Genomic DNA, 24216 nt, shown 5'->3' with positions numbered 1-24216 from the left:
TAGGCGGGGCGCGGGCGCAATGGCGGCGGGGGCGCGCGCCACTCCCGCCAGCCCGTTCGCGCCATCGTCCCGCAAAGCTTCCTCGCTCGGCCCCCGCACGGCGCGGGACCACGGCCGGCCCCATCACGCACGGCAGCCCCGCCCACAGGCTGCGGCCCGCGGCCGCCCGTCAGTCGGGCGCGCGCGCACCGGCGGCTGCTCCCCGCTGTCCTGCACAGCCCCCCGCCGCAATTCTCGCACCTTGCGCGCCTCCCGCGAGGTGGCCGGGAATGAGCGTAAGGGTGCCGCGAGTCCCCCGGACCCTCCAGGACAAACCCGGCTACCTGGGCGGGTTGCCCGGCGGAGGGAGCCAGGCCGGGCCGGGCCGCCTCACACCCGCGGTGGCGGCGGCGGCGGCGGGGGCGGGCCCTCCGCGCGCCCTCTCCGGGGAGGTACGGGGGCGGGGCCTCCCGCGGATTGGCGGGTGGGCCGTGATAGACAGCAGGTTCGCCCCGCCCCCTCCCTTGGTCTGTCTGGGCTATCCCGCAGGCCGCTCGGGCGACTGTCAGGTCCGCGTCAGTCTCACCCAGTGGCCTTCAAGGATACGCTCGCTCAGAGAAGTCTCCAAGATGAACATCTCCTTGCAGGCCTTTTAATCACGCGGCCGCGCTTGCTGGAGGCTTGATTTTTGCAGCCCTCGGTGGCCTTCGCTTCTGCTCGCCCCACTTCACATCCAGGCGTCGAGATTCAGGCTCTGCTTCCCCTCACCCCTCCTGTAAATTTGTCCTGTTCTCCCGGCCTTGTTTTCCACCTTCTTCTGTGCCCATTACCTCTTGGCCTCAGAAGCTTCCTTTCCTCTGGAGTCAATGCTGGGTCGGTTCCCAAGGCATCTTCACCTTTGTTGTGGCTTTGCCCTCCACATAGACACAGCGGACTCTCCCACCTAGATCTCTCCTGCGCTCGGGTCCTGGCATCCAACCAGCTGCTCCACATCTCCACTTAACGTACCGTCTCACCTGTCCTCCACAAACCAATCCTCGCAGTCTTTGCCTTCTCAGAACATTGCTTTAAACTCCTCGAAGTTTGGAGGAGGCCCAGATTCTTGCAGATAACCTGTCTTCCTTTCTCGGCCTCATCCCCAGTCTGTCCATGGAGGCCTGTCCTCAAATCTCTCCACTCTACCCATGAGCACAAGGCCCCATATTTTTTCACCCATATTATTTACCTCCTTGGTCTTGCCTGCATGTGTGCTTCAGGCTTTACTCTCTAAAATGAAATTAGATCCTGACCTATGTGCGTGAGTTCCCATTGCGAATCTGCAGTCCCTACTTGGCCCAGCTGGTCCTGTCTAATGGGCTCCCTGCCTTCCTTTCTCACTACTGACCCTTCATTCTCCATTCTGCAAGCAAAAGGTCATTTTGTAGTTATTGAATAATTCATGTTCTGTCTTCCTGAAGCCACTCCCTGAAGAGCACTGCCAAAACTGAGGATACCTATGGTCCTGGTGGAGCCTGCCTGACCCATGTTGAACCAAGCAGTTGGGTGACTGCCAGGACAACTTACTGCATTTCAGAGGTGAGAAGCCCAAAGAGAATCCAGCTGATCCCAGAGAAAGATCCAGGATTCTTGGGATTTGAGGGACTAGAATTTGTGAAAATGTAAGAGTTTGTGCTTGGGCAAGCCACCTGGCTAGACAGTGGTTAGAACAGTGGTTAGTACCCAGCAACTCTGACTTTCCCTTGCTATATAGGTACCCACAGTGCATGTGCACATTTTGATTCCCTCCAGTTAGCTCTCCAAAAGCTCAGAAGTGTCCTCAAGGCACTTTGTCCTAAGGGAAGATAGAGTAGCTGAGATGGACTGCCACCTAGTGATAGGCCCTCAAATTGGGAGGAAGGGAACTAGAATGTACCCAATGACTGGTCCTGTGCTACAAGGCACGTGGTCACAGCTGAATCTCATTATTATCCTCTAATCAGGAATTTTACTGAGGATGAAACAGAGATTCAGAGTTCTACGACTCACCCCAAGAACCACATAACTAACAAATGGAAATTTGAACCCAAATCTGACTTCATCCATTTCTGTCTCACAGCAGAGACCCTGGCTTAGGTGAGTCCTGGTGGTCAGTAGTCAGCACGGAAGCTAGCTAGCTAATATGTAGGGGTGAAGGAAGGCATGCCAACCGCTGACCCTGGGCACAGGGAACCCGGCATAACCCCAGTGCTCACAGAGCATGGCGGACTGGTTTAAAGTGGTGCTGCCCCTGTCTATAGCCTGGTATGTAAAGACAGTTGGGATGAGGACTAAAGATAAAACATACTAGGAGACTGACTTCAAATGGAGTATAAGAAGACTTCTTTGGGTCTTTAGAATTCAGCAGAGGCCTTAAGGATGTGAATAGATGGTCAGGTGCATTACTAAGGGTGGGCTGGAGGAAAACACTTTCCAGGCAGGGGTAAAAGCATGTACAAAGGTCCTGAGGCCAGAAGGAGGTGGTTGAGTTTAGGCCGAGAAAGGGCTGGAGTTTACCCAGTGACGGGAAGCACAGGGAGGGTGATGGGAAGCACAGGGAGGGTGATGGGAAGCACAGGGAGGGTGATGGGAAGCACAGGGAGGGTGATGGGGCTGAGCTTTCTCTGTCAATGCTTGCAGCCTGCAGGCTGTAATGTACTTTCAGACTGTTTGTCTATTTTCTGGGAATTTCCCAACATGACCCCAAAAGTTCCTTGCTTTTACTCTTGCCCCTGAAGCTAGACCCCCTAGGGGCTCCAGAAATCTCTACCAATAGGAGTTTGTCTGTTGCCAAGCCTACAGTAGGCAACAGGGCCCTATTTCTCCTTGGGATTTCTGGGCTAGCATTCCAGGCCCCAGGAACCTCCTTCCACCAAAGGAGATTCAGGAAAAGCAGGGCACACAGAGGGTGTGGCTGGTGTGGGCTTCCCCCAGCTCAGCATATATATGGGTGCGTAGGTGTTACTGGCAACATGTGCAGCTGCACTGTCTGGGAGGAACAGCCCGGTACCCACACAAAGCACACGCCCGTGACATCACCCAGACCATCCCTGCTTGGGCCTATTTCTGTGCACACTCATGTTTCAGCATGCCCTGGCCTACGCCATTCTTGTGCCTGGAGTGTGGGGGACTGGGAAAAATCCAGTCCAACTACAGCCCAACTTCCACACTCTGGCCTGTGGGCTTGTCTTTGCAGCTGTTTTATTTTATAAGCACTTAGAACAGTGGTTGGCATATTGTGAATGCTTTGTAACTAATTTATCCATGTTGGCTCATTTCTTCCTCATTACAGCTCTAGGAATTTTCTTATTCCCACTTTACAGAAGAAAATCTGAGGCCCAGAGAGATTAAAAGACATGTACATGGTCACACAGCTAATAGGTGGCAGAGATAAGATTCCAAGCCAGGCATTCTGGCTCCAGAGTCAGTGCTGTATCACCTCCCATGTACGAACACTATCACATATCCTCACCCCTTTCCCAAGCACTTCTGTCTGATGCATTTTCCTCTTCTATTTTGTTCAGTGTTGTCAAGGTTGGGCTCTTTGGGAAGTAAACTCTATGACAGGTTAGCGGGCAGAGTGTTGATTAGGGAATGCCCCTGGGATCAGCGCTGTGGAGGGGACAGGAAGGAAACAGAAGTAGGCACAGGGAGAAATTAAGCTGTGATGCAGGCTTGATGACAGCCTCAGCCAACCCCCAGGGAGCTCTGTTATCGGCACTGAAATGGATTTGGATTGTCTGGGAAGAGTGCAGCTTTGGCCACAGGGCTCTGTGCAACTGAGGTGATCACAAGGGATTGGCAGCTGAGGTTTCCTGCCACCAGCTCTCCCAGCAGTTGGGGCAACAAGGCCTTCCTGGAAGGGGTGTCTCCTTGGTGGTACATCACTATGCTCACCACTAATGTATTTCTTTCCTGCCTCTTAAAAAAAATCAGAATAAGCAAAAATATTCTTCTGTAAAAATAGGATATGAGCCAGGTACGATGATGCATGCCTCTAATCCAAGTGGCTCATGAGGCTGAGTCGGGAGGATCGTGAGTTCAAAGCCAGCATCAGCAACAGTGAGGTGCTTAGCAACTCAGTGAGACCCTGTGTCTAAATAAAATACAAAATAGGACTGGGGATGTGATGTGGCTCAGTGGTTGAGTGCCCCTGAGTTCAATCCCTGGCACAAAAAAAAAAAAAAAAAAAGGGATATGAAATTCTAAAACGGGGACTGTAATATGGCTAATAAGGGTTGATGCAGCTGTGATAGCATCAAATATGGCTGAGCTTCCTAGTATCCAAAGCAGTTACGCTTTCTATTCTGATTTCTTGGGCAAGAATTTTTTTCCTGAGATTAAATTATAAGACAAGTTTCTCACGTGGATACTTATTTGGCTGAAACAGGAGACTGTTCTCAGTAGATTAATAGCAAATACTAACGCAGTTTTCATTTGTTCTCTGAAATCATGGTGAATAAATATAGGAGGGGTAATTTAAAAGCATAGTTAAATGAAGCCCCTTCACAGAGGAGACATATTTATTGATTTGCAGTGTCCAATTTAATCCATGCATAAAACTGTGTTCGTTTTCTTTTTTTTTTTTTTTTAAAGAGAGAGTGAGAGAGGAGAGAGAGAGAGAGAGAATTTTTAATATTTATTTTTTAGTTCTCGGCGGACACAACATCTTTGTTGGTATGTGGTGCTGAGGATCGAACCCGGGCCGCACGCATGCCAGACGAGCGCGCTACCGCCTGAGCCACATTCCCAGCCCTGTGTTCGTTTTCTTTAAAAATTGTTCTTTTTACTCAGTTTCCTTGGGAGGCATGCTAAGTAGCAGCACATGGCCAGTACTTCCTAAGTGTTCATCTTGATGTACCTTGAGCTTCACACCCTAACCTGCAATCTAGGCTCTTCTTGACCTCTGGCCTCCAAATCTACCTATGGTTCCCACTTAGTCATTGGCTTCACAATTTTTTTTTTTTAAATGCAGTGTTAGGGATCAAACCCAGGGCCTCACTCATGCCAAGCAAGTGCTCTACCACTGAGCTACATGCCCAGCCTGTGCATCACGTTTCTGAGGTTATGTCTTCCTGCTTTTGTCCTCACTGGGGGTGTATTCACAGGCCCTCAAGAGCCCTGTTTACTCACTCCAGGCAAAATCATACCCAGCCCAGTGGCTCCCAGGGTTTCTGCTCTTTCCAGAGCAGAAACTACCTTCAAGCTACTTTCTTGCTGTTTGACCCCATTGAGGCTGTGCTTCACACTACCTACTGTGATTGCTTCATAGAGGTCGAATTATGGAACTGAAGAATGAGAAGGGGAAACCAAGACCAGGGCAGACCTGCCCCTGCCTCCTTTGTCTTCCAGCAGTCATCCCTGGTGCCACCTCTAGATTGCTTAGACAGCAGGGCTGAATCATACATACCAAGTTCCCTCTCCTCCAGGAGTGGATATAGAAATGCCAGCAGCCCACACTAATTCTGTGTAATATAAGGGCCTCTTGGAGCATAAGAGACACCTGGCCTTATCTAGACTTGTTGGTGGCTGTGGGGATAGAGCAAAGTAAGAGATACTATAAATGCCTAAAAGATATAGCCCCTTCAAACAGCAAACCAACACTCATTTTCAAAATAAGTTTAAGGTGTTTTGCAGGATTTTATTTTTGCAATTAAAATACTAACATTTTTAGAGCTGTATGGTTAAAAGGTCCAGATATAAAGCTATTCAGTGACACATACTTTAGATCACATTTTATTTAAAACAATTATTCATTTTTGCATATCAATTTCTAGCATATTTCCAGCAACTCTTCTTCAATCTTTGATTTCCATGTACTTTTTACTGAGAGCCTTTTTTATTAAACGCATGCCTTTATTTTATTTTTATGTGGTGCTAAGGATCAAACCCAGTGCCTCACAGGTTTTGCCTCAAGCACTCTGCCACTGAGCTACAGCCCCAGCCCCTGAGAGCCACTTTTTGAGTCATCTAATATATTTTTCTCAAAATACTTCACCTTCACCGCCTTTTAAGTGGTTTGAGAGCACTTTGAAAAATCAATTTTATTGAGGAATACAGCAAAATGCACCTATTTTAAGTGTAAAGTTTAATAAAGTTTGACAAATATATTTCCTTTGTGAACTCCACCCAATCCAGATGCAGAACTTTCCCTTACTCCAGATTTCCTCTTGCCCTTTGCAGCATCCCCCCTTCGCCCCCCACTCTCATCAGGCAACCACTGGTTTACTTCCTGTCACTGCAGGTGAGTCTTGCCTATTCATAAACAGAATTGTAGAGTGATTCATCCATGTTGTTGCAAACAGGTGCTGTGATGCTGTCACTGGAAATTTTAAGTATTGTTACCTTTTGGTATATTGCTAAAACAGATTTTCCCCCCCTCCATTTCTCCTGTAGGTATAAGTGATTTTCATAATAATCACTGTATCATTTTAAACATTTTATGTAGAATCTTAAATGTGCATAGACAGGAAAGTACTTATGGTGTGCTTCCATAGTGTGCTTCCATGGTCATCCAGCTTCAGCGGTTGTTATTGTTTTCTGTGGTGCTGGGGATGGAACCCAGGGCCTCACATATGCTGGACAAGGGCTGTACCACTGAATTATACCCCCAGCCCCAGGGAACTAGCCACTCTTGTTTCATGCCAAACCCTACCCACTAAACCCCTCCCATATTATTTTGATACAACCCTCATCTCTTTGTTATCCATTTAAATATTTGTATTTATAAAATATTGTTTTTAAAAAATATATACATAAGTACAAGATAATTATCAAGCCTAAAAAATTTTTAAAAAGTCAATTCTTGCTATTTAGGGATTTTCAAAAGGCTTGTTTACATGGAATACTTGGGATTTGCTAGGAATGATTACCAAATCTATATAAACTTCTTCGCCTCCTTGTTTACTTGTTTTGTCAGGGTTCTACTTATAAACATCCAAAACTAGCTTGACTGAGATCATTTCAGGGTAGTGTTTCTTCCAAAAAAGTGCTTTTCAGTTCAAGTTAAAAAGTGTCTCATTATATGAGGGAATTCTAAGGACTGAAATAAAAGTCAACTTGTTATTTTCCCAGAAGACAATACTCCCCCGTCCCTATGGTGGAAATGCCCATATTCGGTGTTTATGCCTTTTAGAAAGTCATTTCCTCAATTACTGGATGTGGGATTGAGACAAAGAAGTGAAGAATGGAGCTGTCTGGTTTCCAGGTTGGGGGTCTAGTAGAGGTAGTGCCTTTCGCTGAGGTAGGAAACCCAGGCCTGACAGTAGTTCCAGAGTTGATGTTCAAGTGCCCCTGGATATCCCCTGCAGAGGTTCAATGTCTGGAGTTCAGGAGAAAGGCTGGAGGAAATCAGGAGCCATCACCCTTAATTGTGACTGGTATCAAGAACAAGTAGGATAGGAGCCATATACCCTCAAGACCTGATGTTAGAGATGACTCGGGAACAGCCTGATTGGAATAGGCGTAAAACCATGAGATGATGAGGTGGTAACCATAAAGGCATTTTTAGAAGTGAGAAGTTGCATCATGTAAGATTCCTTTCACATGAAGTGTCCCCAAAAAACAAATTTATAGATACACATTATGGAAGCTGGATATGGGAATGCAGATGACTGTAAACAGGCATGAGGAATCTTCGGGCATGAGGAATCTTCATTGGGGGGATGGGAATGTTCTACAACTGATTGATGGTAATAGATGCACCAGTCAGAGTCACTAAAATGTCCTTGTAAACTTGATTTGCTGATTTTTTGATATGTAAAATGCTTCAGGAAGAATGTTTCAAAAAAAGGTCAGCAGCACCCAGTGCTAGAAAGAATTTAAGATGCAGAATGAAGGGCCCATTTATTGGTCACTTAGTCACTTGTGATTGGGGTCAAATTGCAGGGAGGGGAATGGAACAGACAAGGCAGGACAGATGCTAGTTGCAGTGGGTAGGGAATGACTGAGTGCAGCAGATGACTCATGGCAGGTGTGTGTTTGTGAAACAAAGGAGAGAAACAAGGTGGTGGTTGGAAAGGCTGAAAGGTTGTGAAGTTTCTTTTTTCAACTTTTAATGTGTCAGCCTGAGGTAGACCTGACCGCATTTGGCAGGGACCATGGACAAGACTTACTGACCAGATGTGGAGGGGAGCACAGAGAGGAGTTATCTCCCAGAGGTATAGCTTAGGTATCATGTGGGGGCCCACAGTTAATCTCAGGCCCCATGTAGGGGCCTGAGAAGGGTTTCTTAAACTCTGCCCATCTGTCCTCTGCTCTTGAACGTGACTGGAAGTGAGATCTGCTGCATGGTTAGGCAAACGGGGAGGTTTGATTCAGGCTCAAGCACCCTTCAAGGTCCTTTACATCTATGCCCCACCTCTCCTTATCTAGTTAGTTCTCATCCTGTGACCAGGTCAGCTTCCCAATTCCCGTCTCTGTTCTCCCAGGTCTGCTGACATTGCCTGGGATGACCTTCACAGCTTTCTTGAGCAAGGTCTAGTTGCTCTGTGCCTGACCTCATTAGACTTGTAAGGTCCTTTTCAAAAAGTAGGCTCTACTTCCTGCTCAAGGTCTTCACCTGCAAGGCCTATTGTACACGATTTCCAGTTGTCAACTAGTTAAGTCCTACTCAAGTCCCAAATTTTAAGGTCCACTTTCTTGTCACATTGCTACTACCAGCCATAGTGTGTGCACCATAGTTGTATACCAGAAGAGCCTGATGGTATTTGCACTCTGTCGTCCAACTATCTCAACACTGCAGAATTTTAAAAATACTTGGCTACAATCTCTTGCTCCAAAGCAATGGTGGAGATACAGCCCCTTATTCCCTGGGGTGAGTACTGCCTTCCTTACTAGCCGGTGAAACAGGCGGCCAATGATGCCAAAGTTTCTCAACTGTGGACCCAGCACCAGTCCTGTCCCCCAGCTCTAGGGAGAACCAACATCATCAAGGAAATGAATATGCTTGCTCATGCCAACAAGCTAGAGGGCCCAAGACCCTTTCACCAAGTGACCAATACTAACAACTCTGGCCTTCCTGTCCCCTTTGACCTGGAGACCTCACCTTTCATTCTGTCCCAGACTTAACTAACCTAGGATAATGCAAGAAAACAAATTGTATAGGGACTAGCATATACTTATGGCAATTAGAAGTGTTCACTACTACTCCCTCATTCAACCAATCAATGCAGGGAGAAATCTTCATTCCACCTGGAAGGACTTGTAGGATCTGGTGCTCAGTCTGGCTCACTACTCTCTTTTCATCCTATCAGCTTAGCCACATAAACAAAGCCTAAGACAGATACCTCCTGCTTCTGGACAGTACACATGGAAAACACTCAAAAATCTGCCTCCCCAATACTTAGCTCCATCTTGCTCAACAGCATGGCTTCAGATAGTTCTTGAATGCCACCTGTTTTTGTGGATTTCCTACACTTTCCCTTTACTGGACTCTTTTATTTAGGGACGTGGGCTTTGTATGCCTTCCATTTCACTCCATACCCATTAAAAGTAGGACACATGCACTCACTTCTAGGCCGGACCCAGCCCCATTAGCTCCTTGGGAGGAGAGTCACCCTTGCTGACCTCAGCAGTTAGATCATATCCCACAAGAAGTCCCAGCCTCAGAGCTCCATATCTGGCCTGGGGTCCTCAGTAACAAAGAGGCAGACACAAAAAGTTTCCGTTAAGTTGTAGGAATTTATTTTAAATAACCTACAGTTGATTAAAAGGGAATTCATGATAAAAATAGAAGATACTTGAGGAAAGATGTGGGAAATGGACTCTGCACACACACTAAACTAACAATGCCTCTAAAACTAATGATTATAGCAAAAAATGTCTTCACATTAAAATTCTGCTTTTTTATGTTTTTTCCCCCATTTTTTACACAATTACACAAGAAAAAATAAAAGCCCTAACATCTTGATTATTTTTCTTTTTTTTGGACCAAATACTCATTTTCCTCTAAATTTATTGACTTGTGGAACTTTTTATACAATAAAATCTTTCAAGTGAAAGATCTGGGTTTAAAAAGAAAGATGGATATCTAAAAGGGTACAGAGAATGCTCAGAACAAAGGATGATGGGAAAATGGTTTCAGTCACTGATTATTTCATTATCCTTAGACTCACTCACCCTTCATCCCTCCCCAACCCCAATCTACACGATCTTTAAGATCAAGAAAAAGGTTTAAATATTTTAAAATAATTAAAGAAATAAAAATTCACATTTAAAAAGGAACACTCAAGTCAGGAAATATTTTCCCATCATGCTTTTCTGTGAACAAGTGTCTGAACCAAAACACTGCCGATGTCAGGACTGCTTCAAGTTTAATGAAGACTGATTCCCATGACAATAGAGTGAAGACTCTAACAGGTGCGCTGGGTTTTTGTTCTACTTAATTTTAAATTCCTGAAATGGGGGAAAAGGGAGGGAATTTAGGAATTTGTTTCTATTAAAATATAGAAGTTATTGCAAAACCCTAACTGTAAAAACGCACCAATATAATCGGACTTTGCATACAGTAGCTAAGAGAAACCAAACGCCTCAGTGAAATGGTGAATTTGCTTGGCAGAATTCCAACAAATTCCCATCCACTTGCCCTCTTGAAAATAAAAACAAAATTCAAAACAAATCATACAGCTAGAATTTTGATATCTGAAATATTTTTAAATAAGTTGTCCATAGGACAACTGGCTCAGCTCTCCCTTATAATATCTCCAGGTTTATCTTTTCGCAAAGATGTTGGTTTGTTAAGACTTGCTGCCTCTCCCTCAGATGCGAGGGTTATTGAGGCTCACAGTTTATCCATCTTCCTCAAAGCATACTGTTCCTTTTCACAGAACCCTGCCCTCTGAGACTGGCTAAAACTCGAAGTCCTCATTGGCCATGTCCATGGCCCAGGCAAACTTCTCCCGCTGGGTTTTGTTGTAAATTTTCTCAATTGGGACTCCCCACTTCTTGCACCTGCAAACAAGGGAGACAAAAAGGAGATTAGCGACTCCAGAGAGTAATGCCTAGACCAGGGGCCTGGGCTTGGATATGCTACCTTTCCTACATTATCTCACTTAATATGGTGCAACAGGCATGTCGTAAGGTGTTTACTTCATCAATTAATTAATTTTTTTTTGGGGGGGGGGGTGGTGCCAGGGATTGAACCCAGGGCCTTGTGCATGCTAGGCAAGCACTCTACCAACTGAGCCACATCCCCAGCCCCAATTAATTTAATCTTGACTGTGATCTCTAAACTAGGTGTTACTACAGATGTACAGAGAAGAAAACAAGCAGAGGTATTAAGTGATTATGTTCTTAAGCAGCTAGTTACTGAGGGAGCTAAAATTTGGGTCCAAGCATTTTGGCTCCAGAGCCCACCCATTTAATCATTGTATCTCACTGTCCTTCAAGAACTACCTCAGCCTCTAGCACCAAAAAGTACAAAGCTGCTGGGTGCGATGGTGCACATTTGTAATCCCATTGGCTCGGGAGGCTCAGGCAAGAAGATGACAAGTTCAAAGCCAGCCTCAGCCACAGCGAGATGCTAAGCAACTCAATGAGACCCTGTCTCTAAATAAAATATAAAATAGAGCTGAGGATGTGGCTCAGTGGTTGAGTGCCCAAGTTCAATCCTGAGTACCCCCCACAAAAGGTACAAAGCTGGGTGGAGCCTCTTCCATTGGGTGTGATAATCACTACCTATGCCCCCCAAAATTCAACAACTCAAGCTTATTAAACATCTTCAAAAATAAGCCACTTTGTTTTGGATATTATATGACAGAGATGAGGTTGGAGGAAGCTGCACATAACAGAGAACTTATGTGCCTTTGTTACCTCTGTGTAGGCTGCGCATATCTATATTCTCACTTTTGTTTTTGTCTTGTTTTACCTTCCTTCATTTGCAAAAATTTCACTGACAAGTTCTATTAAAGTGGGGGCTGAGGATGTAGCTCAGTTGGTAGAGTGCTTGCTTGCCTTGCACACACAAGGCCCTGGGTTCAATCCCCAGCACCAAAAAAACAAACAAGTTCTATTAAAGTGTAAATGGACTCTTATTTTTACTTCAATAAGAGCTATGCTATGGGGTTTTCACTCTTGTACTAAAATTCCTTTAAGGATGGATAGGGACTGCACCCACATTTTTAAAACAAAACATACGCTCAAAGATAATACAACAGGATTGACTTCTTAGAGCAAGCCAGACCTCCCCAGAGGACTAGAAGTGTACTTAGGAATGGCAGCGGAGGTCAACATGCTCTTAGAATCCTTCCAACCTTCTCAAGCCAGGAACAATACAAAGGCTCAATGCTGGGCTTGGGTTGTGACTCAGTGGTAGAGCACTTGCCTAGCATGTGTGAGGCACTGGGTTTGATTCTCAGCACTACATGTAAGTAAATAAAAGTCTATTCAGAACAACTTAAAAAAAAAAAAAAAAAAGGTCAATGCTTACCAAGCCACTGTGATCCTAGGGTCCAGATAATTGAGTTTAGACGTTCCCAAAGCAATTTGTTTATTCTCTTCTCGCTCTGTGGCCTGAACTTCCAGCTTCATCAACTGTTCCTCCAATCTCTGCACAGCCTTCTTCTTTGACTCTACTACCCTGGAAGAATGGCAGAGTTATCAAGAACCGAATCGGGCCTCTGAACAAGAGCATACCACAACCCTATCCTGCCAGACCCAACAAAGGTAGAAACAGGCCCATGAACAGAGGCTGAGGCAGGAGGATCACAAGTTCAAAGTTAGCCTTGGCAACTTATCGAGACTCCTGCCTTAAAATAAATTTTAAAAAGGGTTGGGGATGTGGCTCAGTGATTAAGTGCCTCTGGATTAAATCTCCAGTACAAACAATACAAAACCCCTAGAACAGCTGGGGCACCAGGGCCTTAGAGGGATACTACACATTTTTCTCTCAAACAACCCGGACTTGGCACATTATCAGGTACATACTTCTTGGTCTTTGCATCCTTCATAACTTTGGCATCAGCCTTAGCGCTTTTCAGGTTCCTCCGGGCATCTGCTAACTGGTCCTTCTTGGCGTCAATCTAAGCAGGGAAAAACATCAGCAAAGTTAGGAGCTAAATGAGCTAGAGAGGGGAAAAAAAGGGTTCATTGAAGAGGGCGAAATCTATAAGTTGCCTCCACAAGGAAGGCTATCTCTTAGTGGTTTTCCAGGTAAAAACACTCTTGCAGTGGCCTCATGAAGACACGAGGAAACGCAGTGACTGCTGAATTCAACTGCTATTTTTTCCTTTACATTCTCCATTGATTATCCAAGAAATGAAGATTCTTATAGGGCAATAACCTGGGAATCTGGATACTAATCTTCTAATCATCGACCCCTAAGGCTTTAGGGGTATGTAGGCTGAGAGGGGAGTCCAGATGGAGCCTGTGCCTGGTTGTAATCTTCATTTCGAGAATACTGTGGGAGAGAAGTACTTAGAATTCTGGGACTGAATACTTGCATCTACTGAGCAAGCCCAACATGTTCCTCACATTCTGCCAGCACTCTGGAAAGGAGCTGCCAGCTTCTGAAGAAAAATGATGCACTAAAGAGAATATCCAAGAAACTATGAAATGGCAATTAAAGGTACCCAGAAAGATGCCCCAAACCAATAAGACATGCCTTTGGTATTCTGTTTCAGAAAGGAGAGAAGTCTGAAGTAAGAAGGAAATCAGTGTCAGGCTTGGTGGCACACTCCTGTAATCCCAGCTACTTGAGAGGCTGAGGCAAGAGGATTACAAGTTTGAGGCCAGCCTCAGAAACTTAATGAGACCTCATCTCAAAATAATTAGAAAGGAATAGGGAACTGGGATTGTAGCTCAGTGGTAGAGTGCTTGCCTAGCATGTGTGAGGCACTGGGTTAGAGTCTCAGCACCATGTGTAAATAAATGAATACAATAAAGGTCCACTGATTTAAAAAAAAAAAAGTCTGAGGATATAATTCAGTGTCAGAGCCCCTGGTTCAATTTCTAGTGCCCTGATATCCCCACCAAAAAAAGAAGGGAATTAGTTAATCGCTCAAAACAAGAGATGTGGAAACATCTTGGGGAAGCCTGTTTCAACCATTCTTACTTGTTAGAACACTTCTGAAAAATCTATTTTTCTTAGGTTACTTCTTAGAGATGGCAGCAGCTATATAGCCATGTGTCTAGAGTTCAAACCAGTGAATTTGCACTGGTGGTGTAGGAAACAGAACCTCTCCTTATAATCACCCTGCTAACCTAGAAGGTCAAAAAAACCTCACAAAGTAAATAAACACTTGATTAACACATACTGGGTTACTGCTCACTAAGCCTAGAATTCTCAGATACACACACACACAGCCCACCCAAGACTAGAAACAGAGGCCACCATTGTGAGATAAAAATTAAGCACGTTTACTATACATGGCTTACTTCCAACAGCTGTTGTCAAAAGCCAAGATGAAGGAACCAATTCTGTATATAAAAGCATCACAGACACCACTAGCCAGATTCTTCTTGGGCTAAAAATGCAGCAAACCACAATCTTAACCGTTTCTGAGAATGCTAAATTGGCAGGCTATGTCAAATTCTCTCTAAGCATCAAAGACTCCATTGATTCACTTAGCAAATGGGCGTGTGTTTGCTTTGGGAGCATATATATAGGAGAGGGAGTCTGGGCTTGGAGGTCTCATCTAGCAGGCACTGTGGCCTGCCCAAATAGTGGTTCCAGAATGAGAGCGAAAAAAGGCCTCCTCATTCTTCAGGGAGGGTCTCCTGAATTAGGTAAATAGCAACCAAACATTCATACTTTTATTTCTAGTGTGGAATGATAACATGAGAAAAGTAAACAATACTAGATGACCTCTACTTAACAGAGTGGCAGTAAAGGGGAGCTGTTTGGATGGGTGGTCTATAGGGTTCTTTGCTTGCCAACCATATGCTTCCAGGATTCAAGAAGTCTATGGCTATATATTTACTCACTGTGGACATGTACATTCCTTCAGGACAACCAGCTGGCATCTAGAGTAGTAACTACAGATTGCCTGTGTCTTAGGACCCAGATGTACTTCTAGGTGTTTATTTTGAAGTAATTACAATACAAGAAAAACACTGTGAATCTGAAAATCTCTATGATGTCTCATTCTACATCATTTTAAAACTCTAGTAGTCCAAGTATAGAATCTCATAAACTTGGCTGGAAAAAAGTTATCTGTAATTTTTATTAATCTCTAGTTGACACTGAGTATTTCTTTAATATGGGCAACAAACCATAGTAACATCAGTAGGACCTGTGAGTATCACCAAAAGATGTTATATTTATTTTCATATAGTATTATAATTGGAACCGGGTGTGGTGGCACACGCCTGTAATACTAGTAACTTGGGAGGTTTCAGACAGGAGGATCACGAGCTCAAAGCCAGCCTCAGCAACAGTGAGGCACTTAGCAACTCAGTGAGACCCTGTCTCTAAATAAAATGCAAAATAGGGCTGGGGATGTGGCTCAGTGGTTGAGTGTCCTTGAGTTCAATCCCCAGTAACAACAACAACAAAACAATTGGTGCAATAATCTTGAAATACCATTTATACGCATTACTACCTTAAAATTTACAATATTAGAACTATCTCAAGTTTTTTTTTTAACAAAAAGAATTTTTCAATATTTATTTTTTAGTTTTCGGTGGACACATCTTTATTTTATTTTTATGTGGTGCTGAGGATTGAACCCAGTGCCCCGCACATGCCAGGTGAGCACACTATTGCTTGAGCCACATCCCCAGCCCCTACCCTCAAAGTTTTTTTTTATTGGTTTCCTTTGGCCCTGCATATCTGTCATAATAGTGAAATATCTACAAACTTTAACTGTAGGTTAGCAAATTAGGATGGTTTAGTTATACAGCCACTGCTAAAAAATACTGGCACATGCCTGTCACCTAAGTAGCCCAGAGGCTGAGTGAGGCAGGAGGATGTTAAGTTTGAGGTTAGCCTGGGCAACTCGGTGAGACCCTGTTTCAAAATGAGGAGGAATAAAAGGTGGGAAGCATTGAATTGTTTGCACATTTACACATCAGTGTCTCTGTAGAGCATAACTGTGGCATACGGCCAATATTGAGCAGATGCTTGATGATAAATTATATTGTGATTCACATATAATATGTAAACATAAAAATATGTGTACCAGGATTAGGGGGAACTCAAATATCATTATTTTAACATCTTTTTATTTTTTGAGATGGGGTATCACTTTATTACCCAGGCTGGGCTCAAACTTGCTATCATCCAGCTTCTGCCTCTGAAGTAGGCTGGAATTACAGGCATGTGCCATAGTGCCTTAATTTGAAAAGAGCTGTTTTTCTTTCTTTTTCTTTTTGTGGTGCTGGGGATTAAACCAGGGTTCTCACACAGGATATGGCAAACCTTCTATCACTAAATTACATCCCTAGCTCTAGAGTTGTATTTCTGAGCACAGCAACAAAACTTTCTTTATATCTATTTTCCTCATGTACAGTAGCAAAAGCACATCAAGGTTAGCACTTCAAAATAGGTAGTGGCCAATATAGAACTTCTGTCCACAGCAGAAAGAATTCCTGTACAACTGGTACCTTGATATTCATAACTACTATCATATTGTCACTATTTATTTATCCTTAATATGGACAGACCAAGACTGGCCTGCAGATATCCTGGTTCAAAAGGCTGGATTATAAAAGCCTCCTCTTTGCAGGTTATCTGCAAAATTAAGTTGTAGACAAGTTTCCCTTCATTTTGCTACCCCATCATCTAGTCCCAAGGTACCTTAGACTGCAAGTTCATCATAGACTTCTCAAATGTTTTTGGTGGTGCCCTCTGATGGTTACAAAGAATCGCAACAGCTCGATTGGCACGGTTATAAGAAAGAATCTTTGCTGGAATATTCTCATCCGCTGTAAAAAAAAAAAAGATGATAATAAGACTTAGTTTGTATGCCCAACAGTGCACACATGTCAATGATTTTACTGGCCCTTACCACACTCAAATGATGAAGTTTCTCCCAAGGCACAAGGTCAAAATTCAAGAGTTAATGGTTATAAGAAAATGACAACATGAAGTGTATATGTAAACTTAGACTGGATGAATTCCCTCCATAAGAGGAATTTGAGTCTCTTTTTTTAGTTGTTGATGCACCTTTATTTTTATTCATATGTGGTACTGAGAATTGAACCCACTGCCTCATATGTGCTAGGAAAGCGCTCTACCACTGAGCTACAGCCACCCCCCTCTCTTTTTTTAGGGTCTCATTGTGTTGACCACACTGGCCCTCAACTCCTAGGGTCAGTGATCATCCTGCCTCAGCCTCCTAAATAGCTGGGACTATAGGTAAGCCAACATGACTGGCTTGATTCTATAATATAGTGAAATATACACCCATCTTTTTGTCCAAGGAGTCAGGACAGGGACTCTTCTGATGCCTCATTCCTGCTTCCTACCTACTTGTCTAAAGGAGCCTAAAGAAATATATAACTGGAAAGGAGTCAGTAGATGAAGATGAGATAAAGAAACCTTAATTAAGTTTCACACTTTAAGTCACAAGGCAGTATACTGTTTAAAAAGGAAAACTATTGCCCCTCAACATGCCTATCTCTGGCTTTTCTGGCTCATATTCTAAGACCACTTAACATGTTTATAAAGGATATTGAAAACTTAGTAGTGACTGGTCCCCCCATGGGAGTGTGGGGGTTGAGTGCGGTAGGGAGCTGTGGCTCTTGGTAGTATCTTCTGTAGCTAGTTTTAAAAACACTAATTAAGGGGGAAAATAATGAAACCTTTGGGAAAAGATCTGCTCCTATATTTTTCTGATAATCACGATAACTTTATTCTCTCCAAGTTAATAGAACATCATAGTATTACATCTTCCTTCACCTTGTGAGCTTTTAAATAACATATGTAAAACACAAAACCCAGGCATTTTCTAGGCAGAAATAAAAGTTCTGTAAGGGTAAGAGTAGGAGAAACAGCACTGATCCTATTCATACAACTAAGCTTTAGTGCCTTTTTTTTTTTTTTCCTTAAAGCTTTAGCTCTTGATAAAGGCCTGGAGGGAAAATGTTTCCAGTCACAATGGTGAGAAGAAAAAGTGGAACTAATCTAGGATTTAGCTAAGCAAGCACATTGGCACCATCAAGTAACACTTACGGGCTGTGAGTTCTTTCAGCTGTTGCTGTAGCGTGATGGAGGCATTGTAAGTACGGAACACCTTGGCTGTCAAGCCCTCCATGAGATCCTGAAGGTGTTTGTTTAGAATACCAGTCTGGAGAAAATAAGGCAAGAGAGAAGAGAGGGGATTTGGGGATTGAGGTAAGAGGCACATCATCCTGTCCCTTCTGGCAAGCCCTAAGAGTTATTTATGCTAGTGCAGTTGAAATCTTGTCAGGTTTACTGTCTTCAAGTGGAAAGTTAGTTAAGAGAGGGAAAATAATTTCATACTATAGGATTACATGATGCTTCCTTATGAAGTACTTCAATTCTAAGCAGGCCAATAAAGAAAATTTGTCCTTCCCTATTAAGATTTTCTCTGGCAAATCTTGGGTCTCCAGAATCTAGCTAATGTAAGCCTGTGTAGGAAACAGGGAAGAATAAAAGGCAGGGTTCATCTATCCCCACCTCAGCACATTGGCAGTTGTTATGCAGTAGAGGTGTCTGCTTCTGGCCACAGATTCACCGTCTGCCCTGACGGAGGAAAAGTACACATGGGACAGACTTGGCTGTAGGAAGAACTCGAACCACCCCACTGGCAACCATTTCCTTTAGGAGCTTGTGAGGCCCAGTTTAGGACTCCCTTCAGCCCAGTGTGCTTTGTCCACTCACATTTAGTCTATCAAAAAGATCATCCTCAGGCTGCTTGTTCTCCATAAATAGTTGCAAGTTCTTAAAAACCTAGAAGAAATAAGAAGTCTAATTATTATTCTTTTTAAGAAATCTTTAGAGGGCTGGGGTTGTGGCTCAGAGGTAGAGCGCTTGCCTACCATGTGTGAGGCACTGGGTTTGATCCCCAGCACCACATAAAAATAAAATTAAGATATTGTGTCCACCTATAACTAGAAAATAAATATTAAAAAAAATCTTTAGAGCTAATTTTCAAACTTAAATAGAAAGAGTAAAGTACAAGGACAATCCATAACTCTTTACCCAGATTCTGTGTAGTAATAATCTGTTCTGAGCCAGTTGTGGTTAGTAACATAGCCCTTGAGCCCTAAATATTTCAGTGTGTATTTCATAAGAACAGGATAGAAATATTCCCTTTACATTGATACACTATTTATGAGTCGCATGAATTTATATTGATACACACTGTTGTCCAAGGGGCTAGATTACTGGGATCTTATATGTCTTTTGTTCAAGCCCAATACATTAAGAATGATTAGGCTGGGACTATCAGCTGCACCTCTGAAATGATGGGCTCAAAATACCTGGAAACTAAAAAATCAACTCTTTTACTCATTTGGTGTGTGGCTGAGTAAAGAGGCAAGGTGATAAATGTACAACACAACTAAGGCATTTTGTGATGTGGTTAAATCATTAAAACAGCATGACTGGGTTCAATCTTACATTGAGTTCATTTTGAAGACCAACTCTATAGACGTTGAACACTGCTTTAAAAGATGGCCTCTTACTCCCAGGAAGGTGGCACAAGTTGCGGGACAGGAAGTGTACAGCACAAGTAATACCTGTCCCCTATCTTCAGGTCATTTTTGCTATTGCCCAGCAAAGTGCAGAGCACATGAAAAGCCCTCAATAAATGCTTACTGAATGAACAAATGAATGAAAACACATGGCAGGAAAAACATGCCACATTAACTTACTCGTCTCTCAACTGGGACCTTGTTATAGTATCTGATTGAGTCCTTCCCAGGGAAGTCAAATTCTACCACATGTTCCTGACCATCCAATTCTGGGTGCAGATTAATGTGCTCCACACGAAGTGAACAGCAACCCACAGTGTCTGCTGTTTCTCCTTCCTCCTTCTCATTGCCTGCTCTCAGAGCAAGCTGCCCAGGAAAAACAGATAAGAGAAAGATCAGCATGAACGAAAATATGTGAACCTTATAGCATCTCTAGGAAACTCAAAAGAGAAGCCTCTCAATTCTCCTTGGGGACAGAGCATCAGTCTGCATAGTCTGAAAACTATGGATTCTACAGATGATTTTTTCTATGAAAGCTACAGGGACACTAAACATATAAAGATCCAAGTTTCTCTTTTCCATCATTAAAAATGGAGATGGAGGAAAGAAAGACTTTTTAAAAAAGGTAACAAAATGAGGATAATATTTTGACTCTGGGCAATCAAACCCAAAAAACTAGTGTCTTAATTTTGCAACAATTCAGAATTGTGCTGAAATATAGGCAGTGAAAAATAGAAATTCATTTTCTAAACTTAAGTTATACTGGTTTGTGCAACTTTTGATTCAGTTACAGAAAAAACAAATATGTGTGTGTTGGTTGTGATCTAAACTTTTTTATTTTGGGTCATGATTGAAAAGAGTTTAAACATCACAGTATTTCCAACATGTTCAGATTCATGCGAATCCTGTTATGCAGACCATATTCAGACTGTGGATGCCTCTTGCTCCAACACTGCCTTCCTTACTGGGCCAGGCTTGATACAAGCAAGATGGTGATTGTCAGGGTATCACTGCTACCAACCCCCACTCCCTAGGACTTGGCACAGATCTTGGCAGAGCAATGGCTAATGTTGACTGAAAGCTTTTCCTACCTTGTCAATAAAGTATAGTGCTACAGCTCTCTGCCGGACTTTCATCTCTTTGGACTTCCAATCTTCCCGATACTGGTTTCGGATTTTGTCCACACACTTCTTCAGCCGCCGAGCAGTCTCATATTTCTGCCAGTCTTTCTCACCCTGCAAAGACCAATCCCAAATGGTTTGTTTAGCAACTGGTGAATAAGACAGACTTTGAATATTCAAGTTCAGAGCTCTGAAACAAAGAGAAGGACCTTGAGCTTAAGCAAGGTTGAAAAACACAGAACTGAAAAGAAAGTAAGTCTGGGGCATTTAACCTGGTAAAGAACACATGCTTGTTCCATTTTCCCTGTCAATCATAACTGGCTCCTGTGTGACTGCTGTGTATGTCCCCTTTCTGTCAGAGAGTATAAACATTCCCATTTCCTCATCAGCATCACAGTTTTGCTACTGAATATGTGACCCAATAGCAGTTTTCTGTTACCACTGAATTCCATTAAATTTAAGACAACTATTCACAGTTTGATGGAGCTGTCAAAGAGGCAGAATCAAAGACTACAACATGTAATTACCAAGGTACAAAATTACTTCCAGGAATAGCTATAATCATTCACCATTTTCTAACTTTTGCATTTAAAATATTTAAAAGTATTCCATGATCAGAGTGAAAGAACAATGTTTCTGGAAGTTGGTTTTTTCTCGGGGGGGGGGGGGATTAAAATTTTTGTGTAATGTTTAAAAAAATTGATTCTAAAGCCAAAGAAGGGCCATTAAAATATGTAAAAAGACAAACTAGACAACAGAGAAGAATGATGAATACATACAGACTCATAACCAAAGATAAATACTGTTAAGTGAGAAGGATAAAGAAGGGGAAAAAAATCCCAAAGAAGCAGGGAGTATTACAAGGCTCAAAACTGACTACATGACATGAACACAGGGAAGGAAGGAACTTAAGAACCTAATAATTCTGCTCTTAATTCTCCAACTTCACCAACAATGGAAAGGAGTAGTGACTTTTACCCACTATGACTGTTTCCACCTATGCCATGAACCCACAGTACTTGAGAACTAAGAACTGTGGTCAAGGTAACCAACCTCTATACATGCAGGGGCATGGGGTACAGAGCAAGAAATGCCCACTACTTTTAGATCCTAGCAAATGCTCAGAAATTAAAGCTTTTGAAGGTGGGCTAAGGAGTCATCAGCATGTTCCCATGATCATGTATGCATACTATTTATAGGGACATATTTGGCTAAACAGAGAGGTTCAGTTGTGGGTGTGTGATTTAGTAGCTGGTGAGGCAGAAGAAATATCTAAGTCTGATTTCCTGGGGAGTGGGAAATTTCTTGCTGAATTTTGATATTTAAAAGGGTGAATAAGAAGACGTTTGTCATAAGCTGTCTTCATGTACATGTCAGTGACGAATCTCTGAGAATTATTCTTACACACTCACACAGGAAAAAAGGGACCTCAAAGGCTCTTTGCAATCACTCCAGCGCACACGGGCCTATGGGCTTGAGTACACTTGGGTTACACTTGCTCCATTCCTTAGTCATCCCATTGAGATTAAGGTAGACGTGAGAGAAAAAGGGTTTAGAAAAACCCACACAAGATACCACTAGGAAAAAAAAATATACCACTAGACAAACTCTCCTGGAATAAGGATCAAAGATTCTCTCAAAATAAGGACACTGGGATGGGGGTAGGAGCAGAAGCCACCCTGTCTAGATTTAGCAGGAGAGGGACGGCCTCTAAGAAATATGCTTATCCCTGTTGCCTTCAGTTAACACTGTTTCTAATAACAAGACTGAAAAAAGCCTGTTTCTTTTTTATCTACTAAAACACCATATCGTAAATAAAATGGATAAATTAAAAGTGTTAATGTTAAAGATAATAAAATCTCAAAACCAAAGCCGAGTAGACAAGCTATAGAGTGATCCTAATAACACCTAAGTTAAAACTTGTAAAATACTATATATTGTTTGAACACATAAATATACGGTAAAAATATCCCCTAAACAACAATAACAATAACAAGCCACATGAGAATAAAAACATGAGTTTCACACAGCAAAAAAAGGTGGGGAATGATACAAGGGGCTTCAGCTATGCTTATCAGAATGTTTTATGCAATGACACAATCAAAAGTAAGCCATAATATTAAGAGTTGATAAAGCTAAACTGGGTGTGGTGGCATACACCAGTAAGACTGGAAATTCTGGAGGCTGGAGTGAGGGTTGTGAGTTAAAGGCCAGCCTGGGAAACTTACCAGGACCTTGTCTCAAAATAAATAATAAATAATTAAGTAAGTAAGAAAATAGATAGATAGAATAAAAGGGGCTGCAGATGCAGCTCAGTGGTGAGAAGGCCTCTAGGTTCAATCCCTGGTATTGTAAAATAAATATATATATATATAAATAAAAAAGATTGGATTAAGCTAGATGATGCCAGGCACACAAAGCATTTACATATTATTCCTTATTCTTGTATATTTGAAATGTTTCGTTAAAGGTCAAACCCCTAATATGCTTATATAGTTCTGTGCTTGCACTGCTTCTCTGGGTGGCAATGCAAAGTTAAAAAGCATTCAAACCCCAACCTCAGCAGTCTACTGTTCTCCTGAGTGGAAGACAGATTGAGAGGACTGAGAGCAAGCTCAAGAAGTTGACTCCCCACTCCCCCACTGACACTACTCTTCCAGGCCTATCATGACTCTTCTTGGAATCCCATCCCCAGTTGATCAGAGTCAGGCATTCTATTTTGGGTATAAGGTATCTAGGCAGGGCCTACCTTTGGGTGAATTCAAGGTTCACTACCATAATCATAACTGAGAAACTTGAGTAAATGCTTATTGTGTAAAGCAGTTATCTGGATGATGTCTGCAATAAAACTGGTTGGCTTTCTGCTTTTTCTTGGGGGGGGGGGTGTGTGTGCGCACATGCACTCACCAGGGATTGAACTTGGGCACTCAACCACGGAGCCATATCCCCAACCCTATTTTGTATTTTATTGAGAGACAGGTTTTGCCGAGTTGCTTAATGCCTTGCTTTTGCCGAGGCTGGCTTTGAACTTGAATAATCCCTCCAAACTGCTGGGATTATAGGCATCCATTACCACACCCGGCAGCTTTCTGTTTTTGATGTACTCCACCTGGCCCATCTAAGGATCTCCATCTTCAGAAAGGCTGTTATAATCAACTCTTGTTTATTATTGTACAAGTATACATCATTCACATATTTGGAATTTGTTCATTGGCTCTCCATCCCCATTTTTGCCATTATCTGTCTAGGTCATTAAAATTTCTTAACATAGAATACAATAGTCTCCTATTAGAATCCCAGCTGTTTGGGTCCAATCCAGTCTCCACAAAGCAGCAATCAGTCAGATTTATCAGTTAGTTTAAAGTTTCCAGAAATCAAGTCTGGTATTATTATTATTGTTTCTGGACTTTCAAAAACCCAGTCAGTGGCATACTTTTGGACTAAGATAATAATAAAAAAGAAATTTAAAAGAGAATTAAATAATCTAGAGACAGAGAACCTG

General features: G+C 42.7%; 3 protein-coding genes across 8 annotated transcripts in view; 1 reads left to right on the top strand and 2 right to left on the bottom strand.

Annotated features, from left to right (window-relative positions):
- The window catches only part of Plcg1 (phospholipase C gamma 1), a 33716-nt gene extending 33317 nt beyond the window's left edge, over positions 1-399 (bottom strand). For 2 of the 3 annotated variants that reach the window (XM_078051782.1, XM_078051785.1), the window contains exon 1: positions 241-382. The gene's annotated coding sequence lies outside the window, so the exon portion shown is untranslated. Of the gene's footprint in view, positions 1-240 lie in introns of all 3 variants that reach the window. The other variant, XM_078051783.1, reaches the window with a different exon arrangement.
- On the top strand, positions 3-12245 carry LOC144378134 (uncharacterized). Of its 3 annotated transcripts, XM_078051791.1 has the most exons (4): positions 3-431; positions 1437-1554; positions 1959-2091; positions 6178-12245. In XM_078051791.1, the coding sequence occupies exons 1-2, from the start codon at positions 20-22 to the stop codon at positions 1445-1447; spliced, it is 423 nt and encodes a 140-aa protein (XP_077907917.1). In that variant the 5' UTR covers positions 3-19; the 3' UTR covers positions 1448-1554; positions 1959-2091; positions 6178-12245. The 3 variants fall into 3 exon arrangements, 2 of the variants coding, with proteins under 2 accessions (XP_077907917.1, XP_077907918.1); XM_078051792.1 differs by lacking the exon at positions 1959-2091; XR_013439715.1 differs by lacking the exons at positions 3-431; positions 6178-12245 and adding an exon at positions 441-754 and having other exon boundaries at positions 1959-2574.
- The window catches only part of Top1 (DNA topoisomerase I), an 81823-nt gene continuing 67262 nt past the window's right edge, over positions 9656-24216 (bottom strand). For both annotated transcript variants that reach the window (XM_005329833.3, XM_078051790.1), the window contains 8 exons: positions 20685-20828; positions 19774-19959; positions 18779-18847; positions 18107-18221; positions 16730-16857; positions 12919-13013; positions 12422-12571; positions 9656-10944 (listed from right to left, as the gene is read on the bottom strand). In XM_005329833.3, the coding sequence (XP_005329890.1) occupies positions 10842-10944; positions 12422-12571; positions 12919-13013; positions 16730-16857; positions 18107-18221; positions 18779-18847; positions 19774-19959; positions 20685-20828 (990 nt within the window). In that variant the 3' untranslated portion in view covers positions 9656-10841. The remainder of the gene's footprint in view (positions 10945-12421; positions 12572-12918; positions 13014-16729; positions 16858-18106; positions 18222-18778; positions 18848-19773; positions 19960-20684; positions 20829-24216) is intronic.

This window comes from Ictidomys tridecemlineatus, chromosome 5 (genome assembly GCF_052094955.1).
Source record: "Ictidomys tridecemlineatus isolate mIctTri1 chromosome 5, mIctTri1.hap1, whole genome shotgun sequence".
Lineage (NCBI taxonomy): Eukaryota > Metazoa > Chordata > Mammalia > Rodentia > Sciuridae > Ictidomys > Ictidomys tridecemlineatus.
This window is presented reverse-complemented; position numbering and strand designations above follow the sequence as displayed.